The 17,920-nt window shown below is 34.6% G+C and overlaps 1 protein-coding gene across 2 annotated transcripts in view; it reads right to left on the bottom strand.

Annotated features, from left to right (window-relative positions):
* muc (dihydrolipoamide S-acetyltransferase muc) overlaps positions 1 to 17,920 on the bottom strand; it is a 78,205-nt gene that overhangs the window by 10,689 nt on the left and 49,596 nt on the right. Inside the window, exons 4-5 of one of the 2 annotated variants that reach the window (XM_072544803.1) lie at positions 3,750 to 4,045; positions 604 to 950 (exon numbers count right to left, since the gene is read on the bottom strand). In XM_072544803.1, the coding sequence (XP_072400904.1) occupies positions 604 to 950; positions 3,750 to 4,045 (643 nt within the window). Of the gene's footprint in view, positions 1 to 603; positions 951 to 3,749; positions 4,094 to 17,920 lie in introns of both variants that reach the window. The other variant, XM_072544797.1, reaches the window with a different exon arrangement.

Raw genomic sequence — 17,920 nt, 5'->3', positions numbered from 1 at the left:
ATTGCGCTGCGCTCGACGCATTTGACCAAAAGAGATCACTGTCAGCCATAGAACTTGCCCTTGCACAACACACCATTTCCACCAAACATCACATTGACTTCACAAATACCAAAATACTGGCAAAACAAAATATCCATCAGAAACGCTCCTTTATTGAAATGCGTGAGATCCCCAAGAACCCATCTGCAATAAACAAAAGAACCGACATCGACAATTTGAGCCAGGTTTACCACTCTCTCATCTTACGAAATAAATAATACCAATTATTCTTCAGTTAAAATGTGGCTTATTTTCCATTCAAAATAATAACACAATCATCCCATATTTCCAAGTTTCATTAAAACATAAATTAAAAAAAATATATATCAAATATTTCCGCCATACAAATCCACCCGTCCAACTGTCACGTCGTTTGCATAGATACTAGTTGAATATGAAACAACTGAGAACTATATATATGCATGACATAAAAACCTTCAAACAAGAGATACATACAATATCAAAAGGCAAATCGACGATAATGGAGGAAACAGATAGAAAAAACTGCTAGTTTCAGCAAAAACATACAGTTGGCTTTGAAAATAAGCATTATTGATGACTTACCCTTTTTCTGACAAGGGATCCTCGATCAGCCGACTCGTACTAGTTCCAATGGCCAGGATACAGCTCTGCGGTGGGTTAATAACAGCACAGAATTGGTCGATGCCCATCATGCCCAAGTTGGATATACTGAATGTGCCGCCTTGAAATTCTTGTGGTTGAAGCTTTCCCTCTCTAGCTTTAGCTGCAAGAGCTTTCATAGTTTTGCTAATTTCTATAACGCCTTTTCGTTCTGCTTCGAAGATTATGGGTGTGATCAAGCCTTTATCAGTAGAAACTGCTACGCTGACGTCTACGTTTCTGTATTGTCTGATTGTGGATTCGTTCCATGAAGAGTTGGCTTCTGGAACCTGAAATGTTAAAGAATTCAACAAAACGGTATTATAAAAAGCAGAAGCACTTAAGGCTTTTCAAGAGAATACTGAAATCGGTTCCCCAGAAAGAAATGACCGAGGAGAAAAGCTACTAGGATTCCTACTCCAGAATAATTTGTTCAACATGAACAGCTTCTTTGACAAAATATGCACAGAAGATGGACCTGGGAAAGTCCAAACCGTAGAACAAGGAACGAAATCGACTACATCATAAGTGACAAAAAACAAATAATTAAATATGTAACAGTACTCAACAAGTTCACCACACGCAGTGATCAGAGAATGATACGAGCGAAAGTCCAAGTCAACACAAAAAGAGAAAGAAACATAATGATTAAAAATAAATCTCATGGTATCTGGACTCTCCCATTAGATATCAACCAATATCAGGCACATAACAATAAACTACAACGGCATGAAACCTCTGAGAGCGAGAACGACCTTAACGACGTGAATAATTGCGCCTTACAAGAAAGTCGACGAGTGCACTGTCCTAAAAGAAAATCAGATAGTAAAATAAGCCCATATACTGAAACGCTGCTAGATCAAAGAAGACAAATGAGAAGCGATAAGAATGCAGATAGCCACACTCTAAGAGAAATGAATAAAACTGTTTCGAAGGCAACCAGGAGAGATTTAAGGAAATTTAAAACCTATAGTAAATCAGATAGTAAAATAAGTCCATATACTGAAACGCTGCTAGATCAAAGAAGACAAATGAGAAGCGATAAGAATGCAGACAGCCACACTCTAAGAGAAATGAATAAAATTGTTAGGCAATCAGGAGAGATTTAAGGAAATTTAAAACCGATAATATTAAATCTACTATACAGGAAAATAACAGCCTAAAAGTTCTACGTAGAAAGCAAACGAATTGGAAATGCGAAATTCATAAATTAAGAAACAAGCAAAATGAAATAATATCACGTAGAGACGAGTTAATACAGGTCGTTGAAGAGTTTTACGAGGAATTATATGGAAGTAGATGAGAAGATCAAACAGGAATACAAACAGCCATTTCAAAGAAGATCATAAATCAAGGTTCCGAACTAATGCCAAAAATACAGGTAGATGAGATTCGACAAGCGTTAAGAAAAATGAAAAATAACAAAGCCCCAGGAGAGCATGGAATTGTAATAGAAGCTATCGTAAATGGAGGAAATATGCTATTAAATCAATTAAGGAAACTGTTTAATCTATGTTTACAGCAAAGAGAGGTGCCCAAAGAATGGAACAATGCTATAACCATCCTTTTGCATAAAAAAGGAGACAGAACGGCCCTAGTAAATTATAGACCTATTAGCCTGTTGGACCACATAAACAAGCTCTTCACTATTTTAGTGACACCAAGATTGGAGAAAAAATTAGATTTTTAACAACCGAGAAAGCAGGCAGGATTCCGATCAAATTATAGTACCAATGATCACCTCCATACAATAACGACGCTCATTGAAAAATCTATAGAATACAACAAACCTCTTGTCCTCACTTTCATAAAGCGATCGACAGCCTTATAGAAGCAATGAATGACAGCAGGATTGACCATAGGCATAGTGAACTTATTTACAATATCTACAAAAATGCCACTATGACTGTTACGATACACGATAAAACCCAACCAATAATAATAAAACGTGGGATAAGGCAAGGAGATACATTGTCACCGAATATATTCATAACGGCATTAGAGTATGCCTTTAAGATGGTCAATTGGGACCACAGAGGAGTAACAATAGACGGCGAAAAACTTAACCCTCTCCGTTTCGCAGACGACATTGTCCTTGTCACAGATAATTTAGAAGAAGCCACAGATATGTTAAATGAATTGGAGTTTGCATGTTCGAAGGTGAGCCTCAGAATGAACTTGACCAAAACTAAGTTTATGACAAATATGGTCCCCAATAACCATTTAACTATTCAAAACATAGTGGTAAAACTGGTGGAGAAATATACGTATTTGGGTAATGAAATAAGAATCAGCATGGATAACCAAACATGCGAAATCCAAAGACGAATTACTTTAGCGTGGGCAGCCTTTGGAAAACTGCGAGACACACTTAGGGCCAACATACCAATTAGCATCAAAAGAAAAGTATTTGACCAATGCGTATTGCCGGTAATGACCTATGGGGCGGAAACTATGACTCTAACCAAGACTACGGCTTCGAAATTGAGAGTGACACAGAGACGAATGGAACGGTCTATGCTGGGAGTGACATTAAGAAACGAAGAACTGCGAAGAACGACGAGTATTGCTGATGTTGTGGAACGCATAGCGAAAATGGGCAGGCCATGTAGCGAGAATGCATGACTTACTATGGACGAGCAAAATTACACATTGGAGGCTAAGAGCAGACAAACGTAGTAGAGGAAGACGTTGGGCTGACGACATCAGGCGTATCACCAAAAATTGGCCACACAGAGCACAAAATTGCAAAGAATTGAGGAGTTTAAGGGAAGCCTATGTCCAGCAGTGGACGTGATAAATGAAGGCTGGATGATGATGATGACTGAAATTTACACCTTATCTAAAGCTTTTTTATAATCTACAGAACATAATTAGATTTTTCTGTGAAAATTTTGTTAGCTCACAATTTGAATTTGGATAATAGTATTTTCGTGCTAAGACTTTTCAAAAACTAAATCGAAATATATCATATTAATATATGATACTTAATTATACTTATACTTATTATACTTAATACTTTCTATATGTGAAAACATAGAGAAGAAAACATATAATTGACTGGATAAATATATCCGTTTCAAACTCACCTTTAAACTAGCTTGTGCTACAGCCTTAATGATAAAATCATTAACACTCAACTTCACGCTCTGCTTCTCTAACTTCTTGTTATATTTCGCCCTGACGGCCATCAAGTTATCGATGTTAATTTCAACCGATAAATAATAGTGGGGAATAGTCTGTTTCGACTGAAGCAGTCTCTTAGCTATGGTGGCCCTCATTCCGGTCACTGGGATGTCTACGAAGGGAGATGCCGAAGCTTGTGCACCAGCCGAAGGCGGCAAAGCTACGGCGGCGGGATGTGCTGCGGAGGCGGCTTCTAGGGCTGGTAGATCAGAAGAAGTTATTGAGCCGAATAGTCCAGTACCTTTACCTGAACAATAAACATTTTCTTAAGTACTTCTCATTGCACGATTGAGTAAAGTGTGATCTGTTATATTATTTTTAAAACTAATGTACCATGTTGCGACGGTGTAAAGACACAAGGATACAAGCAAACAAAATAACATGATGATAGTGACAACTACCCAAACTGCAAGAAGTTTTAACGATTCTTTCTACACAATTCAATTAGATCTTTCAATCATAGAAACCTACATATTATGTTTATCTGGGTTTCTTCATACATACCAGGAAATAGTTGAGAAAATAGTCATTATCACTACGTGATACAGCAATTTTCTGAGAATATGGCTTTCCCAAATTTTCCACTTTTTGGTTGAAAAAAAAGTTGACCTTTTACTAGACGATATGACCAATATGAATTATACAGTATTCCACCTTGCCCATAAGATAGTATAAAATATCATTTGTAAAAGAAAAACTATTTAATGCGATGTCATAGATCGTAATCTAAGGCGTTTTCCAGTAACACTATATCAATAAAAAATAAGCAATCAAATTAAACCTAAAAATGAAGCTAGCAATTTACAACACCATTAATCAGTAATACAGAGCTGGTAGTCATATAAGAAGAACACAAAATGATGAAAGTAAAAAAAATTACACTGATGGCAAAACGAGCAAAAAGTCTCAAAAAGGCAAAAAAGGTATGTATTTTATTGTGTAAAATCGGTGCTTAAGAAATGTTTATAGTTCTTTTTTCATCGTTTATAAGACAAATCTTAGATACGCAAAACAATACAATCACATTTAAGCACCCCCAATAAAAAAAAAAAAATAAAACTTAAAACCTAATGGTCCATTATTGTTCATTGTCCATTTATTTATTGTTTCACAATTTTTGTATGATGTACTTAATTGTTTAACTTTACTTAACTTTATAATTGGTATTAGTTTTATAAGGATATTTTTTTTTGCTTTTTGGGCCTAATAGGAGCTCGTTCCTCTGCCCTTATTTGTTGTGTAATAATAATAATAATTATTATTATTATTATCTATATTTATTTATTTTTAGAAGTTTCAAATGTTATAAAAGAGCTTCATAACTGGAAATCTCCTGGACCAGAAGGCGTTTCATGAGTATTTATCAGCATTAATTAATCACGGTATTTCTAATCCGCAGGAAAAACCATCTTTCCTAACCCAGGGAACAAACTTATTTAATAACAAAGGATCAAATTAACACCCAAGATCCAACCAAGTATCGCCCAATTACTTGTCTTCCAACTCTGTGTAAATTGGTCACATCCTGTGTAGCCCGGCGTATCTACCAATACTGTGCTCTAAACAGTATCATGGAGTCTCAACAGAAAGGGTGCGCTAAGGGTTCCATGGGCTGCAAAGACCAACTTATAATCGACTCTGTCATTTCTAACCAAGCATATAGCAAAAAAAAAGGAATCTCTTTACTTCTTTCATCGACTACAAGTGTAACACTTCCGTGCTACAATAATATTACAAGGCCAGAATCGCTCGTTGTCGAAGAGAATAGGGCGGGGTTATAGAAACTATATCGTATTTTAAATTCAAGCACAATTAGATAATATGAAATTATTATTTATTATTGGACGCCACCCCTGGTTTATCCTCGAAGGGGAAGAGCAAAAAAAAATTAAGATTTATTGAAAGTTTACAAGAAAACTATTCTTTATTATTTCTTAGTATTGAACAAAAAGAAAACATTAAAAGTTACGTTATCCCAAAGGGATTCCAAAATATTATTTTATGTTAACATTATCATAAACAAAAAATCTTTGTATCGTATTAAATTAAGAATTGGTTATAAAGAAAATGAATGTATATATATATTAACCCCAAATTTCGAAATTTGTTTACATTGAAAATAATATAGTTATTTATCAACTAGGAACAATGAAGAAAATAAACCTTTAAATTAAATTAGAACACTTCACTATATTTTAATTTTTTTTGAGTTCATAATCATTTGTTGTCTTGAAAGTAGGTATAATAAAAATTGGTACAACCTTAATCTGCTCTGTTTCTCTTCTTATTTAATCAGTCACCCAATTGATTCAGCTACGTACTATATCAAATCACCACCACCCTAGATAAGAGGGGTTAGGGATTCCATAAAAAGATACTGCTACTGGGCCATGATCTGGAATAACTCCATAGCAATACTATCTTGCGACGAGTATTAGAAATATAATATCAGCATTATAGCCTCTCCAATAAGGGTCTAAAAAAATAAATATCTATCTGAAATATGGACAAGAAAAGGATTTATTTGCTCACCTCTGAATTGAGACCCACTTTGGAAACACGTCTTAACGGTTGGACGGTCTTAACAGAAAAGAGCGAAGCGCTATCATGGCGCCTGAATCTGGAAATTGGGCGTGAGTGACAAGTTGAAAAATATGCTCATCTACCGGATATATTTGGGAATTACAGAAGAATCCTTGAGTCGGCTACAGGTAGGTACTTGACAGATAGATGGGGCTATTAGTTTTATTAAAAAAAAATATAATCGAAATATATAATGAGTTTCTTTTAAATCTTTTGAAACGGTTACACAGCCCTCCCCACGATTTCAACTGGGTACCAGCGTGGAATCGGACTAGGCATGGTGGCACACCATACTAACCTTTTCAAAAGTGGGAATAGATATACGGAGAGGTAAGACAAACAGAATGGACAAATATAGCTACAATCTGGACTCACAGAATCCTCCTTTCACAACTCACGTGGGAACAACTCAAAGATTTCAGAACAAAGCGAAACAGAACGCATAGAAATGACTCAACTATAAAAATGTAAACAAAAAAAAATTGCATTCTCACTCTCAAAATGCATAGGGTATTTCACCTATAACCAATATCATGAACAAAGCGGAATAAAACAAAACATATCTACAAATCATTATTTGAGACCAAATGCTCGCATTCAATCGAAACAATATAATTAAGATATTATTATTTGAAATTTCATAAGTAATATAAAGCAAAACATACTAGTGTTGTCACCAAGATACAAAACAGATAATTTACTGCGTAGTCGTTATGAGACCTAACACAATAAAACACAAAAAAAATAATGTTATCGTTTGTTCGGAAGCGTAGAGTCTTTCATCTATGACTTAATCCACGAATAACATAAGAATAATAATACAATCGTATCATTAACGCCATAAGATACAAAATACACATGTGTCATCGTTTGTTCGGAAGCATAGAGTCTTTCATCTATGACTTAATCCACGAATAACATAAGGTAATAACGCAGCGCGTCATTATAGACACATTTAGAAATACACAAATAAAAGGAAAGAGTTACTAATAGTTCAAAATTGGGTACATTAAAGTTCTACAAAGACAAGCCTTAATAAGTTTACTGGGAAAGGTAGACATCAGAATTTCTGTAAGACATCTATATTTAGAAACAAAAAAAGCTGATGTTTAGTTATTAGTACGACAACTAGAATTTGTGATAACTAACGTGTATCATCCGCCTATAATAGGGACAACATTGGTAGGTCAACTTCGGGTAGGGTCAACTTCGGGTAGGGTCTAAATAATTCTAGATTACATAACTAAACAGGTATTGGAGAACTAAAAAAAGTTTCCTGACGCGGGAGGCTGTTATTCTAGATTTATTACTGAAATACAATTATGAATGGCTTATCATTCCGACGAGTCAACTAGCGGGAATCCGCTTACTTCATCCCTAGCCTTCCTCAGTGTCTGGCCATTCAGAATATAGGATGTTAGACAGCAATAATCTTTTCAAACATTATTTTGGGGGGTTTCGGATAGAGAGTCGAAATTCGAAGGTCTGCACACTAAGAGTAAAACTTAGGCAAAATGAACAGATACTATAATGAACTATCATTGGTAACTAGACAGAGGAATCTTGATATCTTTGGTATAGATACCAAAAAAATTACTTGGATTTATAAATCCGTAAAATAAGATAAATTGAATTTTGTATCCACTTGAAGACAACTAAAGGTATGTACAATTTATTGTAATATAAACTAACATAAGCATAAAAATATCACATTCTACCAAGGCATTCTAAAAATAAAATGAGATTAAATTTTGCAAACACCCTTAAAATCAATATAGGTTCTTGGTCGGGGTAGCACAAACTCAAGATCTCGATCAATACAAACTAGAGAGAGAATAATACCGAAGTAGAATAAGATAAGATAAAAATAAAATTTATGTCGAAAAGAAATATGACATATATACATATATATATAGACATATTGAACACAATAAATGATCAATATTATAATAATAAAAAGTAAAACAGTTCAACGAACTGGGGTGCGAGCCAAACTGAGTTGCTCTGGAGATCGACGTGCGGAGTCTCCTACACTACTTCCAGAGGCTCGTCTCTTTGCGACAACATCTGAGATACACAAAATTATTAATTGGAATAGGGATAGGTCCACTAATCCACTTGACTATAGCAGGATGCTCCCTGACTAATAGTCAACACCACCGACATAAAACAAGGGTTGTCGAGACAGCTCAAAAAAAAAATTGAAACGTGTCAACTTCCTGAAGGGAAAGAAGCACTAAGGGACAGATTTGCCGAAGCAAAGTGGTATTCAATGTACTAAGTACTAGGGTATCAGTGCTGTACTGACCCCACGCCAAAAAAATTTGGAAAGAAAACGAATCCTCTCCAGGATAAAGTTCGCGTTAGCGCAACTCTTCCTGTACACGGGCCACGGAGGGGTTGAATAGTCGCTGGAGAAGGTAGCAAAGATTAAGTACGCAAGGCGTAAAAGGGAATCAACTAAAAAATTAAAAATTAAGAATGGACTGAACATTTTAGAAGAAAGGTATTAAAAATTTAAGAAAACCGATTTATTCGGTTTCAGACAAATCTGAATTATCCGACGAAATACTGACAGGTTGATAAGCTTTTAGGTCTAAATAAAACAATAAAAAATAAACAAAAATCACGACATATTTACATGCAAAATTAAACTGGATGCTCGATTTGATGAATCGACATCAGGTACAGTTCGTTGGCTATTAGGCACAACGACCAATGGCAGATTTCTATAAACATGGTTCTAGCCTAACCAAAAGTGTGGAGCAGACCAGTGTTAAAGTTTCTGGGAGCGAAAAGAGGGATGCTTCCAGCTCAACAAAGGCGGGTGGCCAGCCAACTAAATAGATTTAGCAAACTTCGCTATGGTTATCCACTAGGTAGACAACCTAAATAGCATCAAACAATAATAAAGTTGACTATGACAGTCAAGTAATGAATGAATTTCCAACCACTGGTTGAAAATTAAACTAACGCAAAAGAAGAAAGACAGGATGGCCAATAGTTCCATAAGAATATCCTCTGGGATTGATCACAGTGGAAAATTTCCAAGCAAGAAGACTGGCAAAAGGACAAAAGAAGAAAATAAATCCAAACCGTTAATACATAATCTTGGAGAAGAAGAAAGAAAAATGGGTATATGGCATACAAGCCACAATCGCTACACAAACAGTTCAGTTTCAAACGAATGTTTCCAAAAGAAACAACAAAAAAAAATTGTAAGAGTCTTCCACGAAACAAAAACTTACGATAAGACTTAAAAGGAACGGAAGAATCATTACAGTCTTCCAAAGAAATAGAAAAATATTACAGTCCATCGTCAATAATAAAGAATCATGATGTTGGATGTAAACCACAACAATAAAAAAAGTTGAACAGTAAAACATTTTTGACACCTAATTGAATCCAATATGGTCGTCATACAAATCACAAAGAAATGTTTACCATTCTTTAGCAGTACTCCAATAGAGTCAAAATAATATAAACTTTTAATTCTCAGTGGGTCATTTACGGTAGCACCAGAACTATTTCAATTGTTAAACAAACGTGGTCTTAACGTCGACATAAAGATAAAAGATAAATTCACAATAGGCGGCAGCGGGTTGTTTCACCTCTGTATATACAAAGAGTCACAATAGACAACAGCAAACTACTTCAACCTCACTTGTACCATATCGTGAACACAAGATAATAAATGAAAGCTTTTGAGCCTTAGCCAAAAGTCTCAAAGCAAAAGATATATGTGGTCTAATAAACTATTAGAAGACCGCAAAAATGTCAACGACAAAAAAAAAAAAGAAAGCTGCTGCGTATACAACAGTCTGACATCAACACAAATAACTCAAGATACAATAATACAGGTCACGTGCCTGTACGTCCTACAGGACATCTCGAGAAAAGAAAAAGGTAAAACCACAAATAACAATAAATTCCAGTACCAAAAACATACTTCTACTAAATCTGACCACACAAAGACATAAAATTAACATAACAGAAGGAAAATAACAATATTTCCTCTCTATATTCTCAACAAAGACGCCTTAGGCAGAGAGAAACGAAGTCATATCATTACTTCCTTATACATTCAAAACAAAAGAACCATGGACTGTAAAATATAGAAAGCATTTTCCTTTTCAGGAAATAAAATTTTCTTTTCAAAGTATGAAAAAGTTAAACTATGAAAAGATAAATTTTTAAAATAAACGAAAGACAAATTAAAAAGAAAATTTAACAGATAACAGATATTATATCAAAAACACCCAAAAAAGTATTCTGCAAAAATCCAGATAACACATTTTAAAATTACGTAGGTCGGGACAGCCTGTATATAGGTATAATTCCCATATGTTTGCTGCGAATAAAAACCATGAATCAAGATCAAGAAATAAAATTCACTTAATTGATTTTTCAAATACCGAACGCTAAGAGCCATTTCGTTTATTTAAAATAAACACATTGAGGAATATAAGTATTATGGTTCTATCAACAAATAAGACTGAACTGCAAAGAAAGCCATCGTTTAGATACGAATTAATTTATGGACATAAACAAAATTTCTTTAACATGGAATGTTTACCTTACGCGGACGGGGAATAAACAGACGATTATCTTACCATTCAAAATACGACCATAAAAATGCACACGTAATAAACATTCCAAATACGTATTATGTATTTCACAAAATTAAAAATACGACAAGAATATTTCTACGTAATTTTACGAAGATTAAATTAAAGGAAAACGAAAATCGTACCAGTTAAACTGATTAAACAAAAATTGGGTAAAAGCAAATACACAAACAACTTGAGTCTAAAATACGAAATGTAAACAGAAATCATAAACATATTACGTTGTTTTTATAATGAAGATACACGCTCCACGATTGGCGCGCCATTTATGTAACACTTCCGTGCTACAATAATATTACAAGGCCAGAATCGCTCGTTGTCGAAGAGAATAGGGCGGGGTTATAGAAACTATATCGTATTTTAAATTCAAGCACAATTAGATAATATGAAATTATTATTTATTATTGGACGCCACCCCTGGTTTATCCTCGAAGGGGAAGAGCAAAAAAAAATTAAGATTTATTGAAAGTTTACAAGAAAACTATTCTTTATTATTTCTTAGTATTGAACAAAAAGAAAACATTAAAAGTTACGTTATCCCAAAGGGATTCCAAAATATTATTTTATGTTAACATTATCATAAACAAAAAATCTTTGTATCGTATTAAATTAAGAATTGGTTATAAAGAAAATGAATGTATATATATATTAACCCCAAATTTCGAAATTTGTTTACATTGAAAATAATATAGTTATTTATCAACTAGGAACAATGAAGAAAATAAACCTTTAAATTAAATTAGAACACTTCACTATATTTTAATTTTTTTTGAGTTCATAATCATTTGTTGTCTTGAAAGTAGGTATAATAAAAATTGGTACAACCTTAATCTGCTCTGTTTCTCTTCTTATTTAATCAGTCACCCAATTGATTCAGCTACGTACTATATCAAATCACCACCATCCTAGATAAGAGGGGTTAGGGATTCCATAAAAAGATACTGCTACTGGGCCATGATCTGGAATAACTCCATAGCAATACTATCTTGCGACGAGTATTAGAAATATAATATCAGCATTATAGCCTCTCCAATAAGGGTCTAAAAAAATAAATATCTATCTGAAATATGGACAAGAAAAGGATTTATTTGCTCACCTCTGAATTGAGACCCACTTTGGAAACACGTCTTAACGGTTGGACGGTCTTAACAGAAAAGAGCGAAGCGCTATCATGGCGCCTGAATCTGGAAATTGGGCGTGAGTGACAAGTTGAAAAATATGCTCATCTACCGGATATATTTGGGAATTACAGAAGAATCCTTGAGTCGGCTACAGGTAGGTACTTGACAGATAGATGGGGCTATTAGTTTTATTAAAAAAAAATATAATCGAAATATATAATGAGTTTCTTTTAAATCTTTTGAAACGGTTACACAAGAAAGCGTTTGATTTAGTGCCGCATGAATGGCTTATAGATATATTAAAAATATATAAAGTCGATGATAACATATTGACCTTTTTAAAACATTTAATGTCAGATTGGATGACAAAAATTCACCTCCAAATATCTGGTGAAAACAATATCGAAACTGAAAATATTGCAAGCAACCGGGGCCTATTTCAAGGAGACTCGTTGAGCCCACGGTGGTTTTGTCTAGTGATGAACCCCGTATCCCAGCTACTGAATTCAACTGACACAGGTTTTAGCATAAAAAATAACACTACTGTTGTGGCAAAGCTTAATAATCTATTGGCAATGGATGATTTAAAACTATTAGCTTCCACTCGAAGCCAACTGGATCAGATGCTGAAAACAGTAGAAAATTTCTCTAATGATATAAGTATGCACTTTGGTTTTGACAAGTGCCGTGTCTTAAATGTAATCAAAGGAAAGGCTCAGCCTGGCGGATTCGATATGCAAAACGGCCAGAACATCGAGGCCATGGGTGAAAATGATATAAATACCTCGGAATAAAGCAAGTGCGGAAGATTGACCATAAGCAAATGAAAACTGAGATAACTACTGAGTTTATACGAAGGGTAAAACAGCTGCTTCGTTCACACCTTAACAGTAAAAATTTGTTTAAAACACTAAACACCTACGCATGTTTCGCGCTTAGCTACTCATTTGGTATTGTTAAGTGGACAAAAATGGATATAGAAAAGCTTCAGCGAAAAGTACGAACACACCTCACAAACGCACAAAAACACCATCCTCGAAGTGCAGTAGAAAGAACGACATTAGCCCGGTATTTAGGAGGACGAGCACTTATGGATATAAGTCAGCAACTAGAAAAACAAACTACTAATTCTAATTTAAGAACTTATTTTCAGGTGCAGACTGAAACATCTACTCTACATCGCGCGATGTAGAGTAGATGAGTAGTAGATGATACAACACCGATCAAACTGAGGGAACCAGAAATGCGCATAAACCATTTTACTAATTACGAAAAAATGCGCACCTGGATGAGTAAACCTCTGCACGGGCGACATCCTAATGAGGTCAATCAAGACCATGTCGATATTATAGCGTCGAACTATTGGCTGACATCAGGAAAGATGTTTCCTGAAACAGAAGGTTTATTACTCGCCATTCAGGATCAGGTTATACCAACCAAAAATGACCTGAAATATATCGTCAAAGACCCTCAGGTCCAAAATGACAAATGCCGATATGGATGTCTAGCTCAAGAAACCATCCAACATCTTACCGGGGGCTGCCAGACATTTGCTGCAACTGAATGTAAGGAAAGGCACGACTCAGTGGGCAAGATCCTCCATCAAGAGATAGCTTCTAAACTTGGATTTCTACAAACAAACCATCTTCCATATTATCAATACGTTCCTAAAAGTATACTTGAGAATGACAACTACAAGTTATACTGGGACCGCACTGTGCACTATACACAGACCAAACAGTGGCACATAATAGAGCAGATTTCATACTAGTTAATAAGCTTCGTGTAAAACAGAACGAAAAGATCGCCAAGTACAGGGATCTGGAAATTCAAATACGAAGACAGTGGAGAATGGAAAGTACCCAGACAATACCTATTATTCTCTTTACTACTGGAGTCATTCCGAAGAACCTCCTAGAAAACAAAAAAGCTAGGTCCGAATGAACATCTCTACAAGACCATGCAGACATCTGTACTACTCTCAATGTCCAGATGTGTACGAAAATTTTTGGGAGATACTCCAGTATACCAAGTCACCTAGGGCTCGATAACACGGAAAGAGTCCCACCAGAGCTCAATCCTTTTGATATCGTAGGTATCTGGGATGAGTGAATTTTCCCCTTAGAGGGAGTGTGAGCCTTATGCCTAAATCTGGATAATTATTTGTATCGAGCCATCAGAAATAATAAAATCGTAATTTTATCAGGCCATGCAATAAACTTCGACTAGAAGATTAGTCGAATACATAACATAACCTAACTTACAACTTTCTACATTCTCAAAAACACAAATTTAAAGAAAATAAGATAATGTGAAACAGTTTAAACCGGTTACAATTAATGTAACATGCTTGATTTGTCGTCAAATTCAATTTCATTTTTTAAAAATATTTCGTTCAATTTTCTTCGATATAAATTGACAAAAAAATATTCTGATTTTCGAATTCAGTTATGTGTGAACCAACAAGCCATTGATAAACACAGTTAGGTCCAGGGCGAATGACTATTTTTTTATACAGGCCTTTTAAGTTGCCTTGATGTTATTTTTTATGGATTTTATCTGCTATCGGTAACTTTTGGGATTTAGGAAATTTGCAGTCGAGATTCCTCTTGGAGGATGGTAATTTGGGGTATTACTATATCGAGGACATTTCATAGGATTTGATTTGGATATTTTTATGGTTTAGAATAAATTATTCCGGTATTGAAGAGTTGAAGACGTTTCATACGGTTGGCTACGACCTATAGTAAAATTCCACTATTTAGAAGAGTGATTTCATCGTTTAAACGCCGATTGCCCTTAAATTTAAATGTACTCAGCGACCCCCGAAAACTACCCGTTTAATTTTCTTTTTCTCATCAGAAATCATAGAATGTATAATTAGTACATTTACTTGTGCTTCTCTATAGCAGACGTAACCACAAGATGCCGTACAGTGTAGCCGATTCTTGTTCACAAGTAGCAGTTATGGTCATACAAACCTGAATTCTTCGACGCAGCGATTATTCATCATCATCATCACTGGCTCGACAACCCTTTTTGGGTCTTGGCCTGTTCCAGGATTCTTCTCCATTCTGATCTGTTTCGTGCTTTTATTCTCCAGTTTTTTATTTTTAAGGTTGCTATATCATTTTCTATTCGTTCTAAGTATCTCAGCTTCGGTCCTCCTCTTGTTCTTTTTTCTACTGGCATCTGTTTGAATATTTTGTTTGGTATTTCACCTTTTTCCATTCTTTCTGCATGTCCTATCCAACGCAGCCGTCCTATTTTAATGAATGTTATAATATCCGGATCCTGGAATATTTTGTATAGTTCAGAGTTGTATCTTCTTCGCCATATTCCGTTTTCTTTTGTGCCCTTATATATGTGTCGCAAGATTTTTCTTTCGAAGGTGGCTAACAACGTTTCCTCTCTTTTAGTGAGTGTCCAGGTTTCTGAGCCGTATGTGAGTACCGGTCTTATTAGGGTTTTATATATTTGGCATTTTGTTTTTCTTGCGACGTTATCTGATCTTAGTTGCCTAATTAAGCCATGGTAACATTTATTATTATTACAGCAGTGATTATTACCGACATAAAAATTCCAAAAAATGAGTTTTTTCAATAGTAAAAATTGAGCACAAAATTGTATTGAAATAAATTTTATTTACATGTTCAGTTTTGTTACATATTTAAGTTTATAAAATAAAAATTGATATGTTACATTTTATTCCCATTCCGTTTCAAAAACTTGGCAACTTGATTATATTTTTTGCGGTTGAAGTTTGTGGTGATAATCCTAATGTTATTAGAGTTTGTCGGTTTATAGTAAATTTTTAATTATATTCTGTGATTATTAAAATATAATGGACGAACAACCGAGTTGTTCCAGACAATCCCAGACAGTGAGAGAAGACAGCAAAATGTTAACGTCAGAAGAGAAGGCATTGAATTGCAATATGAAGGAATTGAATTGCGTGAGTCAGAAAAATGGCATTAAATATTAGCCAAGCAGTCGATATTTGTAGCAGTTTTACAAAAGTATCCATTAGCTGTATTTATCATGTGTCTAAAAATACATCGGAAAATAAAAAGCAAATAAAACGTAAAACTAGAGGTAGAAAAAACATTGAAGAGACAAGACATTTTATTTTCGGAGTAAAATTGAAAATGAAACCTGGATTAACGAAGGTCATACAGTTGGAAAAGATTGTCAAGATTTAAATGTCAAAGGTAAACGCGAAGCATTTATAGAAGGCTGCTTTACAGGATTAAAAGCTCCATCAGGAAAGGGACGACGTTTAATCATTATCCATATAGAAAGTGATACAGGGTTTTTTGATGATGGTTTGCTTCAATATGAGTCAAGAAAAACAGGAGATTATCACGAAGAAATGACTTCCGAAGTGTTTGAGCGCTGGTTTAAGAGAATCTTAACACAATTAGAACCTGGTCAGGTCACGTCAATAGACGTTTTAGCGTAACTTCCGCGACAGCCGGGTAGCATCAATAAGCTTTCTACAAATTTATTTGTTTTTTTATAGATTTTTGTAACAATAAAACACTGAAAACTTTGTTTTCGAAACTTCCACAAAATTTATTATAAAATCTTATCACTACAGCTGTTTCGTCAGAGTACCTTTCTCAAGTGATCTTTTTTTGGTATGCATTTACACATTATAGTCTTTAACAAAATAGGTTGAGGAGGGGAGAACTGTTTGTCTCAAGTTGGTTAAAGACTATAAAGTGGTTTCGTTAAAGACTATAAAGTGTAAATGCATACCAAAAATAGATCACTTGAGAAAGGCACTCTACCGAAACAGCTGTAGTGATAAGATTTTATAATAAATTTGTGGAAGTTTCGAAAACAAAGTTTTCAGTGTTTTATTGTTACATAAAATGAATTTCCATCAAGTAACAGTCGAATCCATCAATTATAGCTTTTTGATTATGGCATTCTGTATTTTTAGGGGAATGTAGGGAATAAGCCACAAAATATATTCAAATGTTTAATTTACTGACGTGTTTCGATCTCTATAAAGAGACCGTTTTCAAATATATAAATGATAGATATATATTTATTTTTTATAGTTTTTTGCTTGTGGAATTCTGTATTTTTAGGGAGAATTTTGAAAATAAGCTAAATATATTTATTTACATGGTTAATTTACTGACGTTTCGATCTCTATTCCAAAGACCGTTTTTAAAGCGACCGATTATATAAGTAATATTATATCATCATCAATCAGCCAATCCCGTCCACTGCTGGACATAGGCCTCCCTCAGTTCTTTCCAGTGTTCTCTACACTGGGCCGCTTGTAGCCAGTTTCCCGCTACTCTTTTTATGTCGTCGGTCCATCTAGTCGGTGGTCGGTAGTGTAATATTATATAAATATATAATAATAAACAAATAAAATTAATGTAACTATTGTGTATATCTTTGAAAACGGTCTTTGGATATAGAGATCGAAACGTCAGTAAAAACCTGTAAATAAATTTATATTGTGGCCTATTTCGAACAAATAATATTTAAAAAGTATAATATAATTAACGTTGAAATAAAAGTGAGTGTACGCCATTGGATTTTTATACGTCTTTCCCCACTTCTCTGCCTTCAAACGATGAAATCACTCTTCCAAATAGCCACACCTGGCTTTCCCCTAAAACCTCCGTCGTAGAAACTGTACGCCGTAGAAAAAAATGTTTCAAATAAAAAATGTAGCTGAGTTAATTACAGTAAAACCTCGATATAACGGACCTCTTT

This window comes from Diabrotica undecimpunctata, chromosome 1 (genome assembly GCF_040954645.1).
Source record: "Diabrotica undecimpunctata isolate CICGRU chromosome 1, icDiaUnde3, whole genome shotgun sequence".
NCBI classification, from domain to species: domain Eukaryota; kingdom Metazoa; phylum Arthropoda; class Insecta; order Coleoptera; family Chrysomelidae; genus Diabrotica; species Diabrotica undecimpunctata.
This window is presented reverse-complemented; position numbering and strand designations above follow the sequence as displayed.